Source organism: Cetorhinus maximus, chromosome 11, assembly GCF_964194155.1.
Source record: "Cetorhinus maximus chromosome 11, sCetMax3.hap1.1, whole genome shotgun sequence".
Classification (NCBI taxonomy): Eukaryota; Metazoa; Chordata; class Chondrichthyes; order Lamniformes; family Cetorhinidae; genus Cetorhinus; species Cetorhinus maximus.
Window position 1 is genome coordinate 23,484,521 of NC_135889.1, and position 25,061 is coordinate 23,509,581.

A 25,061-nucleotide genomic window follows, 5' to 3' on the forward strand; every position below is an offset into this window, starting at 1 on the left:
CTCTACCTGTCCCACCCCCCCTTAAACCAGCTTATATTTCACCTCTCTTCTATTTTTACTTAGTTCTGTTGAAGAGTCATGCGGACTTGAAACGTTAACTGTGTCCCTCTCCGCAGATGCTGCCAGACCTGCTGAGATTTTCCAGGTATTTTTATTTTTGTTTTGGATTTTCCAGCATCCGCAGTTTTTTGCTTTTATCTTATATCGTGCCAGTTTGCTACCCATACAAACCTGCTGAGATTCACTCCTCCCCCCACGTTTGGCCTGTGCACTCCCCGAATAATTGCATGGGTGACGTAAAATTTGAATCCATTGTTATTTTAATGACCTTAATAATCTCCTAACTGCTCATTTTTTAAAGGCTTCTGATTTTGTGTCCTGCTTGCCTTCTGAATTTCTGCAAACAGTCATCATGATGTCAGTTTCCTGACCTGAAGAGTTTGTGCAGAAGAGTGGATACTCTATAATAAATAAAAACATAAAATACTGGAAAATCTCAGCACGTCTGGCAGCATCTGTGGAGAGAGAAACAGAGTTAACGTTTCGAGTCCGTATGACTCTTCTTCAGAGTAGAGAACAAGATGGTGTGCTGAAATGGCAAGTGACAGGAAGGCCTGAGTCATGCTTGCGGACTGAGCAAAGGTGTTCCACAGAGCGGTCACCCAGTCTGTGTTTAGTCTAGCGTAGAGGAGACTGCATTGGGAGCAGCAGGTCCAGACAACAGCATGAAGTGGCACCGATACAGCCATCAATGTACCTAAACAAGAGTTGTGGGAGGGGACCTGAGTAGGACTGGAACAAGGAGTGTTCCACATATCCCACAAAAATACAGGCATAACTGGGGCCCATGCAGGTACCCATTGCCACACCTTTTATTTGGAGGAAGAATAGATACTCTATGTTTGTGGATACTCTGTGTGAGTGAATACTCTATGTTTGTCCAGTCATCTTATTGAGGGTCATGGAATATGAGAATCAGTGTCAGCTTGGATAAAAAATTGGATTAAGGACAGAAAACAGAGAGATTTGGTAAATCGTTGTTTTTCAGACTGGAGGTTAGTAAACAGTTGTGTTCCCCAAGGGTCATAGATAGGACCAGTGCTTTTGATATGTCTAAATTACTTGGATATTGGAATATAGAGTAAAATTTCAAAATCTAGAATAAATATAGAAATGAAAAAGCCGGTATCAGTAAAAGTGACCAAATTGTTCTAAAAATCCAGCTGGTTCATGACAACAGCTTATATTTATATAGCACTTTTAACATAATGAAATGCCCCAAAATGCTCCATCGGGGCATTATAAAACAAAGTAGGAAACCGAGACAGTTAAGAAAATATTGGGTCAGACAACCAAAAGTTTGGTCAAAGAGGTAGGTTTTAAGAAGTGTCTTAAAGGAGGAAAGTAAGGTAGAGATGCAGAGAGGTATGGGGAGGGAATTCCCAGCTTGGGGCCTAGACAACTGAAGGCATGGCCACAAATGGTGCAGCAATTATGATTAGGAATCCACAAGAGGCCAGAATTAGAGGAGTATGTATATTTTGGAGGGTTGTGGGGTTGGAGGAGATTACAGAAATAGGGAGAGACATAGAGTGATTTGTAAATAAGGATGAGAATTTTAAAATCAAGACGTTGCTTGACTGGGAGCCAATGAGAGTCAGTGAGACAGAAGTGACAGGGGAACAGAACTTACTGCAAGTTAAGATACAGGCAGCAGAGGACCTGGCGGTGTACAACTAACAATAGCACAGCAGCAAATGATTGTTATTAGGTCAGAAACTCTTGATGTTAACAAAGAGGGCTCAGTTGATGGAACGAATGACTGAGTTTATATAAAGCCCTGTTCTTTGTTGAGTTAGTTCCATAGTCTCAGTGACTTCTGGAAAACCCATGAAATGATATAACACAGAAGACCATTCAGCTCATCTTGCCTGAAAGAGTTAACAAATTAGCCCCGTACCCCTTCTCTTTCCCCATAGTCCTGCAAATTTTTTCAATTATATATCCAAATGCCTTTTGAAAGTTAACTATTGAATCTCTTCCAGAATCACTTTCAGAAAACGCATTCCAATTTGAGGAAAGAAAAGGACTAAAACAAAAGAGAAGATTTGTGTAATTATCCTTTTCAGGATATAATCCTTGGGCTGTATTACTGATAGCTCTGCAGCCTGGAGGTGCATTCTACCCTCCGAGATGTTGAAGTTCTAAAAGCAATGTTTGATTGCTGGCCAAGGCAAAACAGGCTATTGTTTTAGGATTTTGGACAATGCTTAGCAACCACAGTACACTGAGTTTGCCTGGATCTGCAGCACTCATTTTTCTGTCTGCTAACCTCTTAACTTTTTAAACATGACCAGTTGAAAGTGTTGCTGTGTAAAATGGTGAGAAACAGAGGCCAAACGAGCAGGAAGACTGAAGCATGTGAAATAGGCTTGAACATTGTGATAATTCAAGGTTATTTTTTCAGGAACAGCACATGTTGGATGAGTGCTCCCGGCCGCACACTTGGGGAGGAACCCGGAGACGCTACCGACGGCTGGAGCCCATTCAGCAGGCACCACCGATTCAGGTCTACCAGCAGCCCCCACCAGAGCCACCTCGGATTATCCAACACATGGTAAGGCACAAGACCAAGTGGTGGAAAATGGCCCATGGTTCAAATATGGCTATAAAGACAGTGGTCCTGGCAGCAACTGTGGAGAGAGAAAAACAGAGATTTCAGATTGAAGACTTTCATTGGAACTTACGAAAATTCATCAGCCTGAACCATTAATTCTGTTTCTCTCTCGCTACAGATGCTGCCAAATCTGTTGAGCATTTCCAGCATTTTCTCTATTTATTTCAGATTTCCAGCATCCTCAGTATTTTGCTTTTGATCAAATATGAGCCGGTTTCCATTGACAGAAATTTCAATTAAGAAGTCATAAACTTGCTATCAAGAATCCCTCCTTATAACAAACTAATCTGGGATACCAGCTCCCAAATCACATATTTGAACTGGACAAATCAGTAAAGATTACAAATCACGGCAAAACATGTTTGACCACCTTCAAACAATCCTGGTTTCACTGCAGTTACAGCTAAAAAAAACGAGGATGGGTTGTACATTGCATTAAACACTGGGACATGAGTTCAGATCTAGGCCAGCCAAAGAGGATAGGAGTCTCCTTTAAGGACTTGAAATGTTAACTATTTCTCACTCCACAGATGTTGCCAGACCTCCTGTTGAGTTTTTCCAGCATTTTTTGTTTTTATTTCAGATTTCCAGCATATGGAGTAAAATCTTTTATAGAAGTCTCCTTTGTCTGTTGCCATCATATGAAATGACCATTGTAAAGAGGATATCATTTTTCCTAATTTTACTGTGGGATACTGTGAAACAGGCTTGTGGGAGTTATGTGTATGTGTGTGACTAATTTAATTAGACTGAAGACAGCCAGACTGCAAGTTTTAAATCATCAAAGGGATTAGGTGTAAAAGCGAGCATTTTGAAGTGGAAATGGACAAGCTGAGATGGGGTACAAGTATATAAGTTAGAGCTAACATTTACATTTGTAGATAAGTTGAGAGGTTGTTTGAATTTCAATGGGGAATTAGAAGGTGACAGGGAAAATGTTTGCATCTTGCATGAGTTCATAGGTAAACAAGTAGTGGGGATATCATATTTTTACTGGCCCAAAAGCAAAGACAAGATGGAAAGATGAAAGATCTTATATTTGGAAGGGTTTGAGTTTCAAAGAGAGTGGGAAAATGGGTTTAAAGATAAAAGGAGAGAAAATATATTTAAGGTAGGATTGAAAGCTTTATGTGTGTGTGGCCATGTGATCTTGAAGAGGGTGCTATGCAAACATAATCCTGTGAAAAAGCAGCTTCTGGCCACCCCAGAGAGGTGCCTGATTGTTCCAGAAAACAAGGTTTTGTTACAAGTCTTGGATTTCCATTGCCGAGTGAGAGGGGGTGAGAAGCTTGTGAAATGCTTCCCTTATAGCAACAGTGGGTGCCTTGCAGTAATATTACTGGATGTTGTATAGATTAAGAATTTACTGGGACTGTTGCCTGAAAAGGGTGTTTATTTGTGAGTCTAGCTAAGTAGAAATCTTTAGGGAAATGTTATAAGACTAAATTTAACTGTGTAACTATAATTTTGCATGTTTAAGTTTTCTTTTGTTTTGTTAATAAATGTTTTAATTTAATATTTAAAATCTCCAAAAGTGGTAGCGGAATCTTCACTTCTGACTTTAGTGTACATACCTTCTCGTAATAAAATATAAATTGCAAATCGTTGTGATAGCTTGGCCAAGTTTCCCTTTGGGATTTGGTCAGCTTGGCAATTACCACCTGCCATATCATAACACCTTGAGCAGTGTCAATCCAATTCCAGGACCTATAATTTTAAAAGAGGACTTTCACTTCTACTATGGATGCTGAGCTGTGTCTGTCTTCATGACATCCTGTGGAGATTCCCTGGCAATAATGCTTTTACAAAGGGATTGTGATCCTGATGTGTGTGGCATATGCATGAAACCCTATGCATGAAACTCTTTCAGAGTGAATGAGTGTTGGTAGGCCTGCTTTTCAGTTAAAATTACAGAAATAAACCTTGGGGAAGAGGAGGTTGAGAGGAGATTTCTTAGAGATATTCGAAATCATGAGGGGATTGGACAGAGTAAATAGGGAAAATATGTTCCCGTTTCTGGAAGGATTGAGAACAAGAGGGCACAGATTTAAGGTAGTTGGAAAAGAAGCAATGGCAACATGAGGAAAATCTTTTTCACATATGGGTGGTCAAGATGTGGAATGCATTGCCTGAGAGTGTGGTGGAAGGAGGTTCAACTGAGGCTTTCAAGAGGGACTTGGGTTGTTGCCTGAAAAGGAAGAATGTGCAGGGCTATGGGGAGAAGATGGGGGAATGGCACTAGATAAATTGATCCTACGGAGAGCCAGTGCAGACATGACAGGCCGAATGGCTTCCTTCTGTGCTGTACCAATTCTGTAACCACAGAAAATACAAATTGATTAACATATGAAACATGAACAATAAGGCATCATTTACATTGTGCTTCATTGCCTTCTAAGGAAATGATTAATTCATAAAATTAACTTTTAACTTTTGGCTGCTAAGTGAGTTTCTGTTAGTGGGCTGGAAATGTGATTCGAATATAATATAAAGTTATCAGACAGATTTTAGCCGAAAAGCACTTAGCTACAAATTTTCTTTGTCCGAGCCCCATAGATACCTCAGCTGTCCCTTGAACGATAACTCCTCCAAGAACACATCTGCAAAGGCAACTCACCTGTACCTGAGGTTTTGGACCCCTGTACTGGTCTCCAGTTAAATGTCTTGATTTATCTTGATCAGTCAAGGTAAATGTGCAGTCCTTCTACATCCAGTGGTAATGGAATGGTAGTGAACAATTAAACAACTAACTGAAGGAGCAGGTGCCACAAACATCCCTGTCCTCAATGATGAAGAGCCCAGCACGTCAGTACAAAAGACAAGGCTGAAACATTGCAACCAATTTCAGACAAAAGCGCTGAGCAGATGATCCATGTTGGCCTCCTCCAGAGGTTCTCAGCATTACAGAAGCCAGTCTTCAGCCAATTTGATTCACTGCATGTGATGTCAAGAAATGGCTGAAGGCTTTGGATACAGCGAAGGCTATGGGCTCTAACAACATCTTGACTGCAGTACTGAAGACATGTACTCCAGAACTAACTATGGACTTAGCCAAGCTGTTCCAGTACAGCTACAATACTGGCATCGACCTGACAATGCGGAAACTTGCGCAGATATGTCCTGTCACAAAAAGCAGGAAAAATCTAATTCAGCCAATTATTGCCCCATCAATCTACTCCCAATCATCAGCAAAGTGTTAGAGATGTCATTGTCAGTCCAATGATGCTCACTCACAATAACCTGCTCACTGATGCTCAGTTTGGGTTTAGCAAGGACACTCAGCTCCAGGCCTCATTACAGCCTTGGACCATACATAGACAGAAAAACTGAGTTCTAGAGGTTAGGTGAGAGTGACTGCCCTTGATATCAAGGCAGCATTTGACTGAATGTGTTATCAATGAGTCCTAGCAAAATTGAAGTCAATGGTAATTGCAGGAGGTTGTGGGGGGAGAGCTCTCTACTAGTTGAAATCATACCTAGCACAAAGGAAGTTAATTGTGGTTGTTGGGGGCCAATCATCTCAGCCCTGGGGCATTGCTGCAGGAGTTCCTCAGGGTAGTGTGTAAGGTCCAACCAACTTCAGATGCTTCATCAATGACCTTCCCTCTATCATAAGGTCAGAAGTGGCAGTGTTCATTGATGATTTCAGTGTTCAGTACCATTTGTGACTCCTGAGATGTTGAAGCAGGCTGTGCCCATATGCTGCAAGAAGCAACAACATTCAGGCCTAGGCTGTTAAGTGGGAACTGACAAGTATCAGGCAATAATCATTTCCAACAAGAAAGAATCTAACCGAACTCCTTGACATATAACAGTGTCACCATTGCTCAAGCATCCAAATCCTGGGGGTGAACAACTCATTTTCTAACTCCTCCACAAGGTACAAATCAGGAGTGTGATGGTATACTCTCTGCTTGCCTGGGTGAGTGCAACACTCAACATCCAAAAAAGCTCTACACCACGCAGCACAAAGCAGTGTACATGATCAGCACCCCATCCACCACCTTAAACATTCACTCTTTCCACCACCAATACACAGTGGTAGCAGTATGTGGGGAAGATGTTTCCATTAGTAGGAGAGACTAGGACCCGAGGGCACAGCCTCAGAGTAAAGGGAAGGCCTTTTAGAACAGAGATGAGGAGAAATTTCTTTAGCCAGAGAGTGGTAAATCTGTGGAATTCATTGGCACAGGAGGCTGCGGAGGCCAGGTCATTGAGTGTATTTAAGACCGAGACAGATAGGTTCTTGATTGGTAAAGGGATCAAAGGTTACGGGGAGAAGGCAGAATGGGGCTGAGAAATTTATCAGCCATGATTGAATGGCGGAGCAGACTCGATGGGCCGAATGGCCTAATTTCTGCTCCTATGTCTTATTGTCTTATGGTCTTGTGTACCATCCATAAGACGCACTGCCGCAGTTGCCACAACTTGTAAAACCTCCTTCAACAGCACCTTCCAAACCCATGACATCTACCACCTAGAAGAACAAGGGTAGCAGTTTCATGGGAATGTCACTACTTGCAAGTTTCCCTCCAAGCCACACACATTCCTGACTTGGAAATATATCACCATTCTTTCGCTGTCATTGGGCCAAAGACCTGAAATTCCCTTCCTAACAGCACTGGCAGCTCGCCACCACCTTCTCAACAGCAATTAAGAATGGGCAACAAATGCTGGCCCTGCCAGTGATGCTCACATTCATGAATAAATTTTAAAAAAAGGCTTGCAGAGTTATTCCTGTTAATGCTGAAGTCCGGCTAGTTGGAGGAGGTAATACTTTGAAACATGCAGATTCTTGCACAGCCAGAGTGAAAGAAAGGTATTAAATGGGAATTGGAGTAGATACTTAAGGATTTGACAAGGCTTGGCCAACCTTTCACGTCAAGTTTAAGAACTAAGACTTGATAAATGCTCCTGTCTTATGCCATATGTTTTAAGTATTATTATTAATAATAGTTATCGTTGTATATGTGTAATTGGTGGTAATAATAGTTATCATTGAATGCTTAATTCCTATGAAAGCCAATAAATGGCTTTGAATCCTATTATATTGTCAAATAATTTAATATCTTATAAGTGAGAAATGCATTCCCTATAAGTGTCTGTAGGTTGTAGAGCCCTTTATGCAATGAAATGTGGACAAATGTGAGGTTATCCACTTTGGTAGCAAAAACAGGAAGGCAGATTATTATCTGAATGGCTATAAATTGAGAGAGGGGAGTGTACAACGAGACCTGGGTGTCCTCGTACACCAGTCGCTGAAGGTAAGCATGCAGGTGCAGCAAGCGGTAAAGAAGGCAAATGGTATGTTGAGCTTCATAGCCAGAAGATTCGAATACAGGAACAGGGATGTCTTGCTGCAATTATACAGGGCCTTGGTGAGACCACACCTGGAATATTGTGTGCAGTTTTGGTCTCCTTACCTGAGGAAGGATGTTCTTGCTATACAGGGAGTGCGGCGAAGGTTTACCAGACTGATTCCTGGGATGGCGGGACTGACATATGAGGAGAGATTGAGTCGGTTAGGATTATATTCGCTGGAGTTCAGAAGAATGAGGGGGGATCTCATAGAAACCTATAAAATTCTAACGGGACGAGACAGGGTAGATGCAGGAAGGATGTTCCCGATGGTGGGTGAGTCCAGAACCAGGGGTCACAGTCTGAGGATACAGGGTAGACCATTTAGGACTGAGATGAGGAGAAATTTCTTCACCTAGAGAATGGTGAGCCTGTGGAATTCGTTACCACAGAAAGTAATTGAGACCAAAACATTGTATGTTTTCAAGAAGGAGTTAGATATAGCTCTTGGGGTGAAAGGGATCAAAGGATATGGGGTGAAAGTGGGAACAGGGTATTGAGTTGGATGATCAGCCATGATCATAATGAATGGCGGAGCAGGCCCGAAGGGTCAAATGGCCTACTCCTGCTCCTTGTTTCTATGTTTCTATGAAATACTTTCGAAATGCAGTGATTATTTTTATGTGGGCAAACACAGCAGCCATTCTGTGGTCACAATGTCCCATAATCAGCTGTAAGGTGAAAAAACAGTTAATCTGTTTTATATTGGCGGAGTTGCAGTCAACACCATCAAAAGAAGGAATATTGGCCAGAATACCCAACTCTTCTTCAAATAGGACACTGGACCTTTACATTAACCTGTCAACATAGGGGTCTTGTTTAATCTCTCACCTGAGGAACAATACCGCTGACTGCAGTAATTTCTCAGTTCTGCACTGGAGTTGTCAATGTAAATAGCGTACTCAAACCCTGATTATGAGGCTCAAACCTCTAATCCAGAAGTGAGTGTGCTAAGAACTGAGCTAACTGGGCACATGAAATGAGAATGAATGCTTAGTGTACTTGCCAGTTGGAGACATTTCCATCCCTTCTCACTGGATCGGAAACCAGCACCCAGAGGTGAAATACCCTACATTATATTAGTGACCACGCAGTTTCTCGATTCTATTGAACAGGTGTTCACCAGCATTCCCCCACAGAGTGCAGAAGAGATGTCGACATAGTGCGAGACACTATTTACAATACCACACTGTCAACATATGAGAAGCAAGAGCAGAAAAACACTGACTGGTTTGAGGCTAACACTACTGTAATGAAACCTGTCATTGAAGCCAAGCAATCCACTCGTTAATTACAAGAGAGATCTGGGTGAGAAGACTCAGAATGCACTAAGAGCTGCTCGAAATCCATTAGACTACTAAGGCGGTGCACCAATGACTACTGGTTACAACTTTGCCAGAATATCCTGATGTCCTCCAACACAGTAAACGTTATGGGCATGGGATCAAAAAGGCAACAGGCCCATCAGTGAAAAAAACAGTTCCATTGAAAACAAAAGCAGGGGGCGGCATCAACAATTGCCTTACACAGTTGGAGAGACGGGTGGAATACTACCTTGAATTACACTCTTGGGAGAACACTGTCACCGAGGAAGCTCTGGACATCATAGATAGCCTGTCAGTCATGGAAGTGCTGGATATTGAACCCACTGTGGAGGAACCCACAGCATCTGCACAAACTTCTCTGCCTCTGCTAGAGGGAGGGGGCAATGTCTCAGGATATGCATGATGCACAGATTATGACCCTGTACCCAAGGGCGACTGCAGTGATTGCAACAACTATTGAGGCATCTCCCTGTTGAGCATCGTGGGAAAAATATTTGCCTGTGTTTCTCTTGTTAGACTGCAGATCTTGGCTGAATGCATCTATCCTGAATCCCAGTGTAGTTTCAGGACTAGAAGATCCACAATTGACATGGTCTTCTCACTCTGGCAGAAATGCCATGAACAAAGGTGACCACTATATATTTATTGCCTTCATCGATCTCACCAAACATTCAACTATGTGATTAGAAGTGGTCTATTTAAGCTGCTGAAGGAAATTGGCTACCTGCTAAAACTGCTCAGTGTTCTGTTATTGTTGGTTTATCTCAGGATTTGTTGGCTTCTGAGTCTTGTAGTCATACTGAGTACAAAAGAAGATGGTTCTGGTTGTTGGATGTCAATAATCTCAGTTCCAGGACATTGCTTTAGGAGTTCCTCAAGATAGTGTTCTAGGCCCAACCACCTTCAGTTGCTTCATCAATGACCTTCCTTCCATCATAAGGTCAGAAGTGGTGATGTTCGCTGATGATTGCACAATGTTCAGCACCATTCACAACTCCTCAGATACTGAAGCAGTCCATGTCCAAATGCAGCAAGACCTGGACAATATCCAGGCTTGGACTGACAAGTGTCAAGTAACATTCGTGCCACACAAGTGCTAGGCAATGACCATCTCTAACAACAGAGAAACCATCCATTGCCCTTTGACATTCAATGGCATTACCATCGGGGAATCCCCCACTATCAACTTCCTGGGGGTTACCATTGACCAGAAACTGAACTGGACTGGCCATATAAATACTGTGGCTACAAGAGCAGGTCAGAGGCTAGGAATTCTGCAATGACTAACTCACCTTCTGACTCCCCAAATCCTATCCACCATCTAAAAGGCACACATCAGGAGTGTGATGGAATACCCTCCAGTTGCTTGGATGAATGCAGCACCAACAACACTCAAGAAGCTTGACACCACCCAATACAAAGTAGTGCACTTGATCAGCATCCCATCCTCCACATTAAACATTCACTCTTTCCACTACCAGTGCACTGTGACAGCAGTGTGTACCATCTATAAAATGCACCGCAGCAACTCACCAAGGCTCCTTAGCACCTTCCAAACCCACGACTGCTACCATCTAAAAGGACAAGTGCAGCAGACACATGGGAACACCACCACCTGGAAGTTCCCTTCCAAGACACACGCCATCCTAACTTGGAAATATATCACCGTTCCTCCTGGAACTTCCTTCCTAGCAGCACTATGGGTGTAACTACACTGCATGGACTGCAGTGGCTCAAGAAGGCTGCTCACCGCCATGTTCTCAGGGGCAATTAATGCTGGCCTAGCGAGCAATGCTCATATCCCACTGAATGAATGAATAAAAAGACTCTGGAAGAGATCTTGCTGGAGGCAAAGGTCTTTTATTCAAAAACATTTATTTACATGCTAAATATTTACAACGGCTAAATAAAACCAAGACGTAGCTGGAGCTACTCTCTGAGATGCTTCACACTCATCTCCTCTCGATGAGTGATATCACTGTGACATAGTTCCTTACACACATGCTCAGAGTTAACCCTTTCCTCTACAAGTTTGATCTCTCTCCATGACAATGTGGTGGGTAAGGTCAGCTACGATGGGAAATATCAGAACCTTTTGAGATCTGCAGAGGTATCAAACAGGATTGTGATCTAGTATCGACATTCTTAGGCATATTTTTCTCTTTATTTCTGTCATATGCCTTCAGGTCATCTACAGAGAAGGTCTACTTACATACCAGAACTGATGGAAAGCTGTTCAGTCTTGCCTGTCTGAGATCCAAGACAAAAGTGTGCCATGTCCTCATCGGAGAGTTGCCCTAGACTGATGATGCCACACTAGCATTCTATACCAAGGAACACCTACAGCAGAAAATAGACAGACTCATACCTGTAAAGAATTTTATTTGACTGTCAGCATCAGGAAGATAAATGTCATTGTCCAGGATGTTGCCATACTGCCATCTATCAGCATTGACAATGTGACGCTGGAGGTTGTTGATGGCTTCACATTCCTTGGTTCCACAATCACCAGCAATCACTTGATGCTGAAATCAACACATGGGACAGAATCGTCCCAGATTTGCACTAAGTGCAGCAGCGGGCGAGAAAATGAACGTTTTACCCACCAGCTGCAATGGCAGCTTTTCAAGCAGTATCGTCCCAATCCTGCCTCATTAATCATGCATTCCTGGGAAACACACCGTTTCGATGGTGGGATCTTATTTGCCCACCACGCCATAACTTCACTGCTTACTCACGCCGAGTGCCATATTTAAAGTGTAGACACGCGCACACCTCTCAGTTCTTTTAGCCCAGGACTGCTGCAAGAATACTGCAGCCCCCTGATTCAGTGACACTTCTCTGGAACACCTTTTGGATGGCAGGGAGGCCTGCCATGATGTCCTCTACCCCTGCTCTGGCTGCAGGACGGGCAGCAGTCTCACCAGGTAGGCGATGGCAGTGCCAATGCTGCACAGAAGAGGTTGGCCATCCAATGCAGAAAGAGGATGAATGATCTCATGCCAGGGTAAGGCAACCATCTCATCACTCTCTCAAGCCTATCACATGTTCACTGGCACCTCACTCACTGCCAGTTCAAGGGACATTAGCACTCACTCTCTCACATACACCCTCACATTTCCATCTGGCCTCATTTCCTCTGGAGACTGCCTCCTAGGCCCTCACCATCTTGAGGCCACTTGCACAGATTAACTAATGCCCACACAAACACCCTGGGATACCCGCTTCCCCAGTACAGCCCTTGCCCTGCAGCCTCTTCCCTTGCCTGAGGCCACTTCTCCCCCCTTCCCCAAGCAAACCCTGGCCCTGCAGCTAGTGAAAAGCCTTATGGCTGATCTGGTAGGTAGAGACCTGCCCATGAGATCCCCTAAAAGTGATGTGGTGCTGTCTGCAAGGCCTGGCGCTGATGACCGCGAGTGCTGACCAAAGCATGGTAGACAAATGATATGCGGATATGTTACAATGGCATTACCGACATCCGGCTGCGGGAAAGATAGTGATGGGCAGAGCAAATGATTGCAAACTAGTTTCACGACGCCGTGAAACCAATTTTTGGCCTTCCCTCCATATTGCCCGCTCACACTACCAAACATACCTGCAGCCAACAGGCACAGAAAACTCCACCCATGCTGAGAAAGAGAGTGTGGAACAAGAGGAACCCGACCGAGAACACCACTAAGCCTGCATCCTAAGTGCAGTCCTCTACAATAGTAACAGCTGGACAATATATGCTAGCCTGGAGAAAACGTTTAACAGTTTCCACCTTTGCTGCCTTAGACACATGCTCGGTATCTCTTTACAAGACAAGATCACCAACTCACAGGCTCTGGAGCGTGCTTATTCAATCAGCATATACATTATTAAGCCAAAGACGTTTGCGATGGCTCAGACACATTCATTGGCTGTAAACCCACCTAGGCCCAGAATTTTGTTCCCAGGTCACGCGCACAGAGAGGGGAGAATTCCTGGCTCTGAGAAGCCGGCCTTTAAAAATGGCAGCCCGCAGTTGTGATTTCTGTTTTGGTGGGGGTGGGGGGAGTGGTGCAGTAGGCTGGTTTAGAAGTCAGGGCCACTGCCCCCGAAACAGGTGTGAAGGCTGCCAGGTGCAAAGGTGGGCTTGGCAGAAAGCCTGTCTCTGTGCTCCAGCACTGTGTTGAATTAAAGTGAAAAAAAATTAAAACAAAAAGCACCCCTCGTCCCCTCAACCCCCACACACTCCCCATGCCCTATTTATGCCAACCTATAGCATCTCATGCCTGCCATCCACCCCCTAAGGCCCCTTTTAATCCTGTGCCAACCCATGCCCTGCTACCCAGTCCCCGAGGCCTCTCATACCCCCATGCCAACCTATGCCCTCTACCCACCGCCCCATAGCCCCCCTATGCCCCCCACATCCCATGGTCCTTTACTGCCCCTATGCCAACTTAGTGCCAACTTGTACCAAACAATGCCCCCACCCACTACCCTTTGGCCTTACCCCAGACTTGCCAACCCACAGTTCTTTGACACATTTGACAGTTCCAATGAGTTTATGCACTTTTTACGCACAATCATGTTTAATTTTAATAATCCCAAAGGCGTCCCAGAACCATATCCAAAAGGGTACCTTACCTCTCCAAAGAGTTACCCTGGCTATCCAAACAAATCCACCAAGTTCAGACCTTCTACTACCTGGTCTAATCTGTACACTCTGGGTTTCACATTCCTGGCCTACCAAAATCCCATTTCAATGGAGGCAGCTGGTGATTTAAATGGTAGCTGCCTCTGTAAAAAACGCATGTGTAAACCCTGGCCCAACTCCAGTCCTGCTCCCTTGAAAATAGGATGTGCCATGATCAAGAGCGGGACTTAAAATTTCTCATCTGCCATTTTCGCCATACAGTGAGCTGACCACTGGGTAACGACTTGCTGGGTGTTCATATCTCTTCTACAAAGCCACCTACAAGTGAGATATGAAGTTGGCAGACATTGACGTAGACAACTGGGAGGCATTCGCTGACAGCCGCGACCACTGGAGGCTGACTGTTTGGAGATGGTAGCAGAAATGGAGAGCTCAGCTGACCAAGAAAATGGCCCAGAGAAAACAGAGGCCAGCGAATCCTGCACCTTTTGTGCCCGCTGTCTTCATCTGCAGAAAATGAGACCGCCATGTCAGAGTGGGGCTCCTGAGTCACACCAGGTGATGTTTAACACAAAGTTGACCACCAAGGCACATGTCATTGTTTCATGAGACAGAAGGCTGTCAAAGGTGAAGACATTTTAAAAGAACCTCATGGGCTGTAAAGCACTTTGGGACATCCTGAGGTTGTGAAAGGTGCTATATGAATGCAAGTTTTTAAAAATTCATTTTTCACACTACAATCCTTTCGGCAGCATGATATGCAGTGACTGAAGTTAATTTACCTTCACCTCACTTTATTGTTTCTCAGCTGTTTCTATATTCCTATCAATTTTTGCTCCCGGTTTCTCTCTCCCCAGCTTCCCCAGCAGCCCTCAACAATCATACAACAGTTGCCACAGCAACAGCCACTCATCACGCAGATCCCGCCTCCGCAGGCCCTTCCACCAATCAGGTCAGGCAGCATTAAGGAAGGTAAGAGATGTTTCAAAATGTGCTGTTTTACTTAGATGTTAAACCCTTTTAAAAGCAGTTTTTGTCCAGTCTTTATATAGTCATGTCAGATCCTGATTGTGATTCACACGATCTGGTTTCAGGAGTGACGTGTGTTTGTTTTGATCATTGACCAGATGAGAAAACTCAATTTTCCCACTGCTGAGGTAATAAAATGCGGTGTGCATTCACAAGGTAGCCAATTATGGATATGTCATTCCTGTCCAGTTCTCCACTGAGTGCCTACCCTAGTTGTGCATAGCAATCTGTAACTTTCTAAATATAGTTTGCTTCCCCTCCCTCGGGGATACTCTGTTCAAGTTCTCAACAGACTGGGATGTGCCAGTGAGTGGTCTCCAAATTGAATAACACAGTTCAGTATCCTGCTACAGATAGCGATTCAAAATGATGAGTACCTCTGGGGCAAATGAGGTAATTTTGCTATTAATGCTCAGCTTGGCACACAGGTATACTAATTACACGCACAGTTTGACATGTGGATGTATTACGTCTCTGCTGTATACTTTTGGTTCTGAATTTTGAAAACCGTTTAAAAAATGCGCTAAATGAGGAATGCCTCTGATTAACACCATCATCTTTTGTACCGTCTGAAACTTGGCAGGGCAGTACTTTTAAACTATGTTGCACATGAATGCAAAAGAGGCTTACCTAGGCAGTTTTGTTAGTTGGTTTAATCCCTAACCAAATTCTAACCATAATGCAGCACCTGCTCCTAAATTGCTTCAAAACACTCTCCCCAATGCTGCTTAATAGGGAGTCTCCGCCACCCTCCTCACACAGTTTCATACTGAGTCACCGCCACTCTACTCACACTGTTTATCCTGAGTCTCTGCCACTCTCCTCGCACAGTTTATCCTGAGTCTCTGCCACTCTCCTCGCACAGTTTATCCTGAGTCTCTGCCACTCTCCTCGCACAGTTTTATTCTGAAGCTCCGCCACTGTCCTCATGCTGTTTTATACTAAGTCCCTGACACTCTCCTCACGGTGTTTTATACTGAGTCTCCGCCACGCTCCTCACACTGTTTATCCTGAGTCTCTGCCAATCTCCACATGCAGTTTTATACTGAGTCTCCGCCACTCTCCTCGCTCCATTTTTTAGGGAGACTCTGCTGCTCGCCTCACGCTGTTTTATACTGAGTCTCCACCACGCTCCTCATACTGTTTATCCTGAGTCTGTGCCACTCTCCACATGCAGTTTTATACTGAGTCTCTGCCACTCTCCTCGCTCCATTTTTTTAGGGAGTCTCTGCCACTCTACTCACACTGTTTTATAATGAGTCTGTGCCACTTTACTCACACTGTTTAATAGGGAGTCTCCGTCAATCTCCTCGCACTGTTTTATACTGAGTCTCAGCCACTCTCCTCATACTGTTTGAAGCTGAATCTCTGCTACTCTCCTCACACTGACTGGCTCTCCTTCACTCCCCCTATGCTATTTAATCGTGAGCCTCCGCCACCCTCCTCACATTGTTTTATACTAAGTCCCTGCCACTCTCCTTGCGCTGTTTTATACTGAGTCTCCGCCACTCACCTTGCACTGTTTTATATTGAGTCTCTGGCTCTCTCCTCATGCTGTTGTATGCTGAGTCTCTTTAATCTCCTCGCACTGTTTTTTTTTTATGCTGTGTCACTCTCCTCATGCTGTTTTATACTAAGTCCCTGCCACTCTTCTCACACTCTTTTATTCTGATGCTCTGCTACTCCCCTCATGCTGTTTTATACTAAGTCCCTGCCACACTCCTCACGCAGTTTTATATTGAGTTCCCGCCACTCTCCTCGCGCTGTTTTCTACTGAGTCTCCACCACTCTCCTGAAGCTGTTTTATATTGAGTCTCCGCCACTTTCCTCACACTGCTTTGTACTGAGTCCCTGTCACTCTCCTCACATTGTATTATTACTGAGTCTCTACCATTCTCTTCGTGCTGTTTTATACTGAGTCTCCGTCACTCTCCTGCTGCTGTTTTATACTGAGTTTCTGCCATTCTACTTACACTGTTTTATAGTGAGTCTCTGCCAATCTCCTCGCACTGCTTCATACTGAGTCTTTGCCATTCTCCTCGTGCTTTTTTATATTGAGTCTCTGTCACTCTCCTGTCACTCTATTATTCTTATGCTTCACCACTCTGCTCGTGTTGTTTTATGCTAAGTCCCTGCCAGTCTCCTCCTGCTGTTTTGTACTGAGTCTCCGCCACTCTCCTCACACTGTTTCATACTGGGTCTCAGTTACTCTTCTTGCGCTGTTTTATACTGAGTCTCTGTCACTCTCTTCACACTGTTTCATGCTGAATCTCTGCCACTCCACTCACACTGTTTTATAGTGAATCTTGGTTAATCTCCTTTCACTGTTTTATTCTGATGCTCCACCACTCTCCTCAAGCTGTTTTAAACTAAGTCTCTGTCACTGTCCTCGTGCTGTTTTATATTGAATCTCTGCCACTCTCCTCGCACTGTTTTAAACTAAGTCTCTGTCACTGTCCTTGTGCTGTTTTATATTGAATCTCTGCCACTCTCCTCAAGCTGTTTTAAACTAAGTCTCTGTCACTGTCCTCGTGCTGTTTTATATTGAATCTCTGCCACTCTCCTCGCACTGTTTCAAACTAAGTCTCTGTCACTGTCCTCGTGCTGTTTTATATTGAATCTCTGCCACTCTCCTCGCACTGTTTTAAACTAAGTCTCTGTCACTGTCCTCGTGCTGTTTTATATTGAATCTCTGCCACTCTCCTCGCACTGTTTTAAACTAAGTCTCTGTCACTGTCCTCGTGCTGTTTTATATTGAATCTCTGCCACTCTCCTCGCACTGTTTTATCCGGAAGCTCCGCCACTCTCCTTGTGCTCTTTTATCCTAAGTTCCTGCCACTCTCCTCACGCAGTTTTATATTGCGTTCCCGCCACTCTCCTCGTGCTGTTTTCTACTGAGTCTCTGCCACTCTCCTGAAGCTGTTTTATATTGAGTCTCCGCCACTTGCCTTACACTGTTTTATACTGAGTATCTGTCACTCTCCTCACGCTGCTTTATACTGAGTCACTGTCACTCTCCTCACATTGTATTATATTGAGTCTCTACCATTCTCTTCGTGCTGTTTTATACTGAGTCTCTGTCACTCTCCTGCCGCTGTTTTATACTGAGTATCTGCCACTCTTCTCACACTGTTTTATAGTGAGTCTCTGCCAATCTCCTTGCACTCTTTTATACTGAGTCTCAGCCACTCTACTCACATTCTTTTATACTGAGTTTCTGCCATTCTACTCACACTGTTTTATCGTGAATCTCTGCCAATCTCCTCGCACTGCTTCATACTGAGTCTCCGTCACTCTCCTGACACTCTTTTATTCTTATGCTTCGCCACTCTCCTCACGTTGTTTTATACTAAGTCCCTGCCACTCTCCTCCTGCTGTTTTGTACTGAGTCTCCGCCACTCTCCTCACACTGTTTTATACTGGGTCTGAGTTACTCTTCTTGCGCTGTTTTATACCGAGTCTCTGCCACTTGCCTCACACTGTTTCATGCTGAATCTCTGCCACTCTACTCACACTGTTTTATAGTGAGTCTTGGTCAATCTCCTTTCACTGTTTTATTCTGACACTCTGCCACTCTCCTCAAGCTGTTTTATATTGAATCGCCGCCACTGTCCTCGCACTGTTTTATATTGAGTCTCCGCCACTCGCCTTGCACTGTTTTATACTTGGTCTCCGCTACTTTCCTTGTGCTGTTTTATACTTGGTCTCCATCACTCTCCCCAATGCTGTTTAATAGGGAGTCTCCGCCACCCTATCACACAGTTTCATACTGAGTCACCACCACTCTACTCACGCTGTTTATCCTGAGTCTCTGCCACTCTCTGCACACAGTTTTATTCTGAAGCTCCACCACTGTCCTCACGCTGTTTTATACTAAGTCCCTGACACTCTCCACATGCAGTTTTGTACTGAGTCTCTGTCACTCTCCTTGCTCCATTTTTTTCAGGAGTCTCTGCCACTCTGCTCACGCTGTTTTATAGTAAGTCTGTGCCACTTTACTCACACTGTTTAATAGGGAGTCTCCGCCAATCTCCTCGCACTGTTTTACACTGAATCTCAGCCACTCTCCTGGCGCTGTTTTCTACAGAGTCTCCGTCACTCTTCTGAAGCTGTTTTATATTGAGTCTCCGCCACTTGCCTTACACTGTTTTATACTGAGTCTCTGCCACTCTCCTCACACTGCTTTATACTGAGTCTCTACCATCCTCTTCGTGTTGTTTTATACTAAGTCTCCATCACTCTCCTGCCACTGTTTCATACTGAGATTCTGCCACTCTACTCACACTGTTTTATATTGAGTTTCTGCCACTCTACTCACACTGTTTTACAGTGAGTCTCTGCCAATCTCCTCGCACTCTTTTATACTGAATCTCAGCCACTGTCCTCAGATTCTTTCATACTTAGTTTCTGCCAATCTACTCACACTGTTTTATCGTGAGTCTCTGCCAATCTCCTCGCCCTGCTTCATACTGAGTCTTTGCCACTCTCCTCGTGCTGTTTTATACTGAGTCTCCATCACTCTCCTGCTGCTCTTTTATTCTTACACTTTGCCACTCTCCTCGTGTTGTTTTATACTAAGTCCCTGCCACTCTCCTCCTGCTGTTTTGTACTGAGTCTCTGCCACTCTCCTCACACTGTTTTATACTAGATCTCAGTTATTCTTCTTGCGCTGTTTTATACTGAGTCTCTGTCACTCGCCTCACACTGTTTCATGCTGAATCTCTGTCACTCTCCTCACACTGTTTTATACTGAGCCTCTGTCACTCTCCTCGTGCTGTTTTATACTGCATCTCTGCCACTCTGCCTGTGATGTTTTATACTCAGTTTCCACCGCTCTCCCCGCGTTGTTTTATACTAATGCTCTGCCACTCTCCTTGCACTGTTTTATTCTGAAGCTCCGCCACTCTCATTGAGCTGTTATATACTGAGCCTCCGCCACTCTCCTGAAGCTATTTTTTATTGAATCTCCGCCACTTCCATTGCACTGTTTTATACTGAGTCTCCGTCAGTCTCCTGCCGCTGTTTTATACTGAATCTCTGCCACTCTACTCACACTGTTTTATAGTGAGTCTCTGCCAATCTCCTCGCACTCTTTTATACTGAGCCTCTGCCACTCTACTCACACTGTTTTATCATGAGTCTCTGCCAATCTCCTCGCACTGCTTTATACTGAGTCTTTGCCATTCTCCTCATGCTGTTTTATACTGAGTCTCTGCCACTCTCCTCGCCATGTTTTATACTGTGTCCCCACCACTCTCCTCACGCTGTTTTATACTGGGTCTCCGCCCCTCTCCTTGTGATGTTTTATACCGTTTAAAACTGAGCATTTAGAAAAGGTTTACAAGAATGGTTCCAGGGATGAGGAACTTCAGTTACGTGGACAGATTAGAGAACAGGTGACAGTTCCCCATTAAGAAGCGAAGGTTGACAAGAGATTGGATGGAGGTATTCAAAACCTTAGGGGTCCAGACAGCGTAGATAGAGTGAACTTCTCTTTGGTGGAAGGGTCAAGAACCAAAGGATAATTATTTAAGGTGGTTGGCAAAAGAACCAAATATGACATGAGAAAAAATTTTTTACACAGCCTCTGGTTGGGATCAGGAATTCACTGCCTAAGAGTATGGTGGAGCCAGATTCAATTGTGGTTTTGTAAAGGGAATTGGGTAATTATCTAATAGTAAATTTTTCAGGGGTGTTTGGAAAAGGCAGGGATGTGGGACTGGCTAAGCTGCTCTTGCACAGAGCCAGCATAAATGACTACCTTCTGTGCTCTCCTCTGTTGCCTAGCTCAGGGCTCACTTGGTTCCACTCTTACCTATCCAATCATAGCCACTCCATCTCCAGCACTGGCTACTCTCCCTCCCCACCTTCTCCCAATTACCTCTGGAGTCCCCTGAGGAGTTATCTTAGGCGTGTGTCTTCTTCCTTGACTACATGGTGCCCTTGGTGACATAATGAGGATTAAATGAGCAGGCAAAAATTGAGTAAAAATTTGGCAGATGGTCCATAAAGTGGGAAAATGTAAGGTTATCCACTTTGGTGGGAAGAATAGAAAAGCATAATATTAGTTAAATGAAGAGAGACTGCAGAATGCTGCGGTACAGAGAGATCTGGACGTCCTTGCACGTGAATCAGAAGAAGCTGGCATGCAGATACAGCAAGTAATTAGGAAGGCAAATGGAATGTTGGCCTTTATTGCAAGGGGAATGGGGTATAAAAGCAGAGAAGTCTTGCTACAACTATACAGGGCATTGGTGAGACCATACCTAGAGTACTGTGTACAGTTTGGTCTCCTTACGCACATACGAACATGCGAAATAAGAGCAGATGTAATCCATTTGGACCCTCGAGCCTGCTCTGCCATTCATTAAGATAATGGCTGAACAGTTTGTGTTTTGAATTCCACATTCCCATCTACCTCCAATAACCTTTGATTCCCTTGCCTAACAAGAATCTATCTACCTCTGCCTTAAAAATATTCAATGAACCTGCCTCCACCACCTTCTGAGGCAGAGAGTTCCAAAGTCGCACAACCCTCTGAGAGAAAAAAAAATTCTCCTCATCACCGTCCTAAAAGGGCAACCACTAATTTTAAAACAGTGCCCCCTAGTTCTGGACTCACCCACAAGAGGAAACATCCTTTCCACGTCCACCTTGTCAAGGCCATTCAGGATTTTGTACACTTCAATCAAATTACCCTTCACTCTTCTAAACCCCAGTGGAAACAGACCCAGTCTGTCCATCCTTTCCTCATAAGACTCATTCCAGGTATCAATCTAGTTAACCTCCTCTGAACCGCCTCCAATGTATTTGCATCCTTCCTTAAATAAGAAGACCAAAATTACACACACTATTTGAGGTGCGGTCTCACCAGTGCCCTGAATAACTGAAGCATAACATCCTTACTTTTATGTTCAACCCCTCTCGTAATAAAGGATAGCATTCCATTAGCCTTAATTACTTGCTATACCTGCATACTAACTTTTTGTGACTCATGTACTAGAACACCAAGATCCCTCTGCACTTCAGAATTATGCAGCTGTTCTCCATTTAAGTAATACTCTGCTTTTTTGTGCTTCTTGCCAAAGTGAACAACTTCACATTTTCCCACATTAAACTCCATTTGCCAGATCTTTGCCACTCACTCAACCTATCTATATCCATCTGCAACCTTCTCATGTCCTCTTCACAACATACTTTCCTTCCTTTGTGTCATCTGCAAATTTAGCTACCATGTCATCGCTCTCCTCAGCTAAGTCATTGATGTAAAAATTTATTGATGTAAAAAGTTGAGGCCCCAGTACAGACCTCTGTGGGACTCCACCCGTCACTAATCCGAAAAAGATCTATTTTTGCATACTCTGCTTTCTACCAGGCAGCCAATCTACTATCCATGCTAATATGTTACCCCCTACACCATGTGCTCTTATTTTCTGTAATAATCTTTGATGCGGCACCTTATCAAATGCCTTCTGGAAATCCAAGTACAGTACATCTACAGGCTCCCCTTTATCCACAGTGCATGTTATTGCTCCAAAAAACTCCAATAAATTTGTCAAATATGATTTCCCTTTCGTAAAATCATGTTGATTTTATCTGATCATACTATGATTTTCTAAGTGCATTAAGACTTCCTTAATAAGAGATTCCAGTTGTTGTCCAACAACTAATGTCAGGTGAGCTGGCCTTAGTTCCCTCTTTCCTCTCTCCAACCTTTCTTGACTCGTGGAATTACATTTTCTAACTTTTAATCTGCTGGGATTGCTCTAGAATCTAGGGAATCCTGTAAAATCATAACCAGCACAATCACTATCTCTGTAGCTACCTCTTTGGAACTCTTGATGTAGGCTATCAGCTCCTGCAGACCTGTTGATAATTCAATCTTCAGCGATGAAGTCAAAAACAAAATATTTGTTCATTTTCTCTTCTATTTCCTCATTACTCATGATAATTACTCCTGCCTCTGTCTATAAGGGTCTAATGTTTATTTTAGCTACTCTCTTCCTTTTTATATCATTGTTCTTATAATCTTTTTATATTCCTAGCTAGTTTTCTGTTTTTTCCCCTTTTTAATCAACTTTTTGGTGGCCCTTTGTTAGTTTCTAAAAACCTCCCAATCCTCAGCATTACTACCATTTTTTGCCACATTATGAAACCCTTGTTTTAATCTATACTATCCTGAACCCATGGATGGATCCTGTTTGCTGAGTTTTTGTTTTTCGATGGAATGTATTTTTGTTCAACATTTTGAATTGTTTCTTTATTTATTGCCATAGCTTTTAGTCTGCTTACCCAATTAATCTCTGTCAGGTCTCCCCTCATACCTATGTAATTGGTTTTGTTTAAGTTTAAGATTCTTCTTTGAGACTGGATTATGGAGCTTTCAAACTTAATACGGAATTCAGTTGTATTATGATCATTTTTTTCTCCTATGGCCACCTGAAGTCTGTTCCTATTGTTTTGTGCCATCTGAAATGATGCCCTGTATGCTCAAGTGCAGATCATTAATATTTATGAAAAATAGCAGCGCTCTTAATACCGATCCCTGAGCACACCACTGTATACTTCCACCAGTCTGAAAAACAAATGTTTATCATGACTCTCTGCTCTCTGTCCCTTCGTCACTTTCACATCCATGCTGCCCATTAAGAAGCATTTTCTGCCAATGTGATCAAATAGAAACCTTGTTGTGCAGAAAAGAACATACAGACCTGCAGTGTTAGAAAGATGAAAGTTTCTTGCATATGTCTGGAGAAAGTCTTTACAATGTTTAGCTGGAGGGGGAAGGGTATGTCTTATGTGAAATGTACCCCTAAATCTTAGCTTCATATTTATTATACTCATTTATTAATTTGTTACAGATATGGTTGAGCTGATGTTAATGCAAAATGCCCAGATGCATCAGATAATTATGCATAATATGATGTTGAAGGCATTACCTCCAATGGCATTCTGCCAGCCTGGCAGTTCTGCAAGCCCTGTGGTCTCTCATGGACAGGTAAGAAAATTCTGCTGACAAACCAGTTTGCCATTAATCTCATTTCCTGTCCTCTCTGGGCTGTGAATCTTCCTCAACACGCACCACCTATCATCCATGGAATCACCTGATCCATGGACCTCCAGTACTGATCACCTGTCACCCATAAATTTATTTGGATTGTGGACCTCCTGCAATATTCACCACCTATTATTCCTCAGACTGCATGTGCTATGGACCTTCCTAAGAACATTTCACCTTTTGGGCTGTGGACCACCCTCAGGACTGAGTACCTGTCACCATGGGATCGCCTGTGCCATGGATCTCCCTTGGTACTGACCACCTGTCATTCATGGGGCAACTTAGTTGTGGTCCTCCCTCAGAACTGACCACAAATCATCCAGGTAGGCCTAGGCCATGGATTTCCTGCATTATATCTGGAACTATTATATTTGGAATATTGTGGATATCTCCATACTGAACAACAACAGATGCTTCGATTTTATAAAACAACATAGGTACTGAAAATGATAAGAGGGTAGGACATTCCTTAAGTTTTTCCAGCCACTTCTGCCTATCCTCTTGTTTGCCACAGCATAAATTCTACGCGAAAGTTAAGTACAGATTTTATAAATTAATTAGAATGTGGCCAGCATCATTATAAATTTGCACTGAAGCCATCATCTGAGTATTCAAACTGTTCCATCAGTCTGTGTCTTGCAGTCACTGACTATCTCTCAGATGAGAATTGACCATTGTGTATGAGATACTGTAATAAACAGAAAGGGGAACATTGTCTGATGAAATCCATGACATTGTTGATGAAAATCAGGCTTTTGGAGGGAAAACACACTTTTCAGATTGGCTGATCTGAATACATATTTGTCATTTCGGTCACTGATCCTATTCAACAACTGTGCCACAAGAGGCCAGATGTCATGCATTGTTTAAGGATCTGGAGCGACCAACAGTGACTACTGTACCGAATGCCAAGCATCAAGCATTCCCCCACTTTCTGAAATCATCAGGTTGAAACCATCACCAGCTTGCTGAGGCAAATGTAGTGAGCAGTTA

General features: G+C 43.5%; 1 protein-coding gene across 1 annotated transcript in view; it reads left to right on the forward strand.

The window, feature by feature from the left end:
* Positions 1 to 25,061, forward strand: part of c11h21orf58 (chromosome 11 C21orf58 homolog) — a 265,111-nt gene that overhangs the window by 218,549 nt on the left and 21,501 nt on the right. The window contains exons 5-7 of the mRNA XM_078551638.1: positions 2,468 to 2,617; positions 14,839 to 14,953; positions 23,872 to 24,008. Of these exons, the coding sequence (XP_078407764.1) occupies positions 2,468 to 2,617; positions 14,839 to 14,953; positions 23,872 to 24,008 (402 nt within the window). The remainder of the gene's footprint in view (positions 1 to 2,467; positions 2,618 to 14,838; positions 14,954 to 23,871; positions 24,009 to 25,061) is intronic.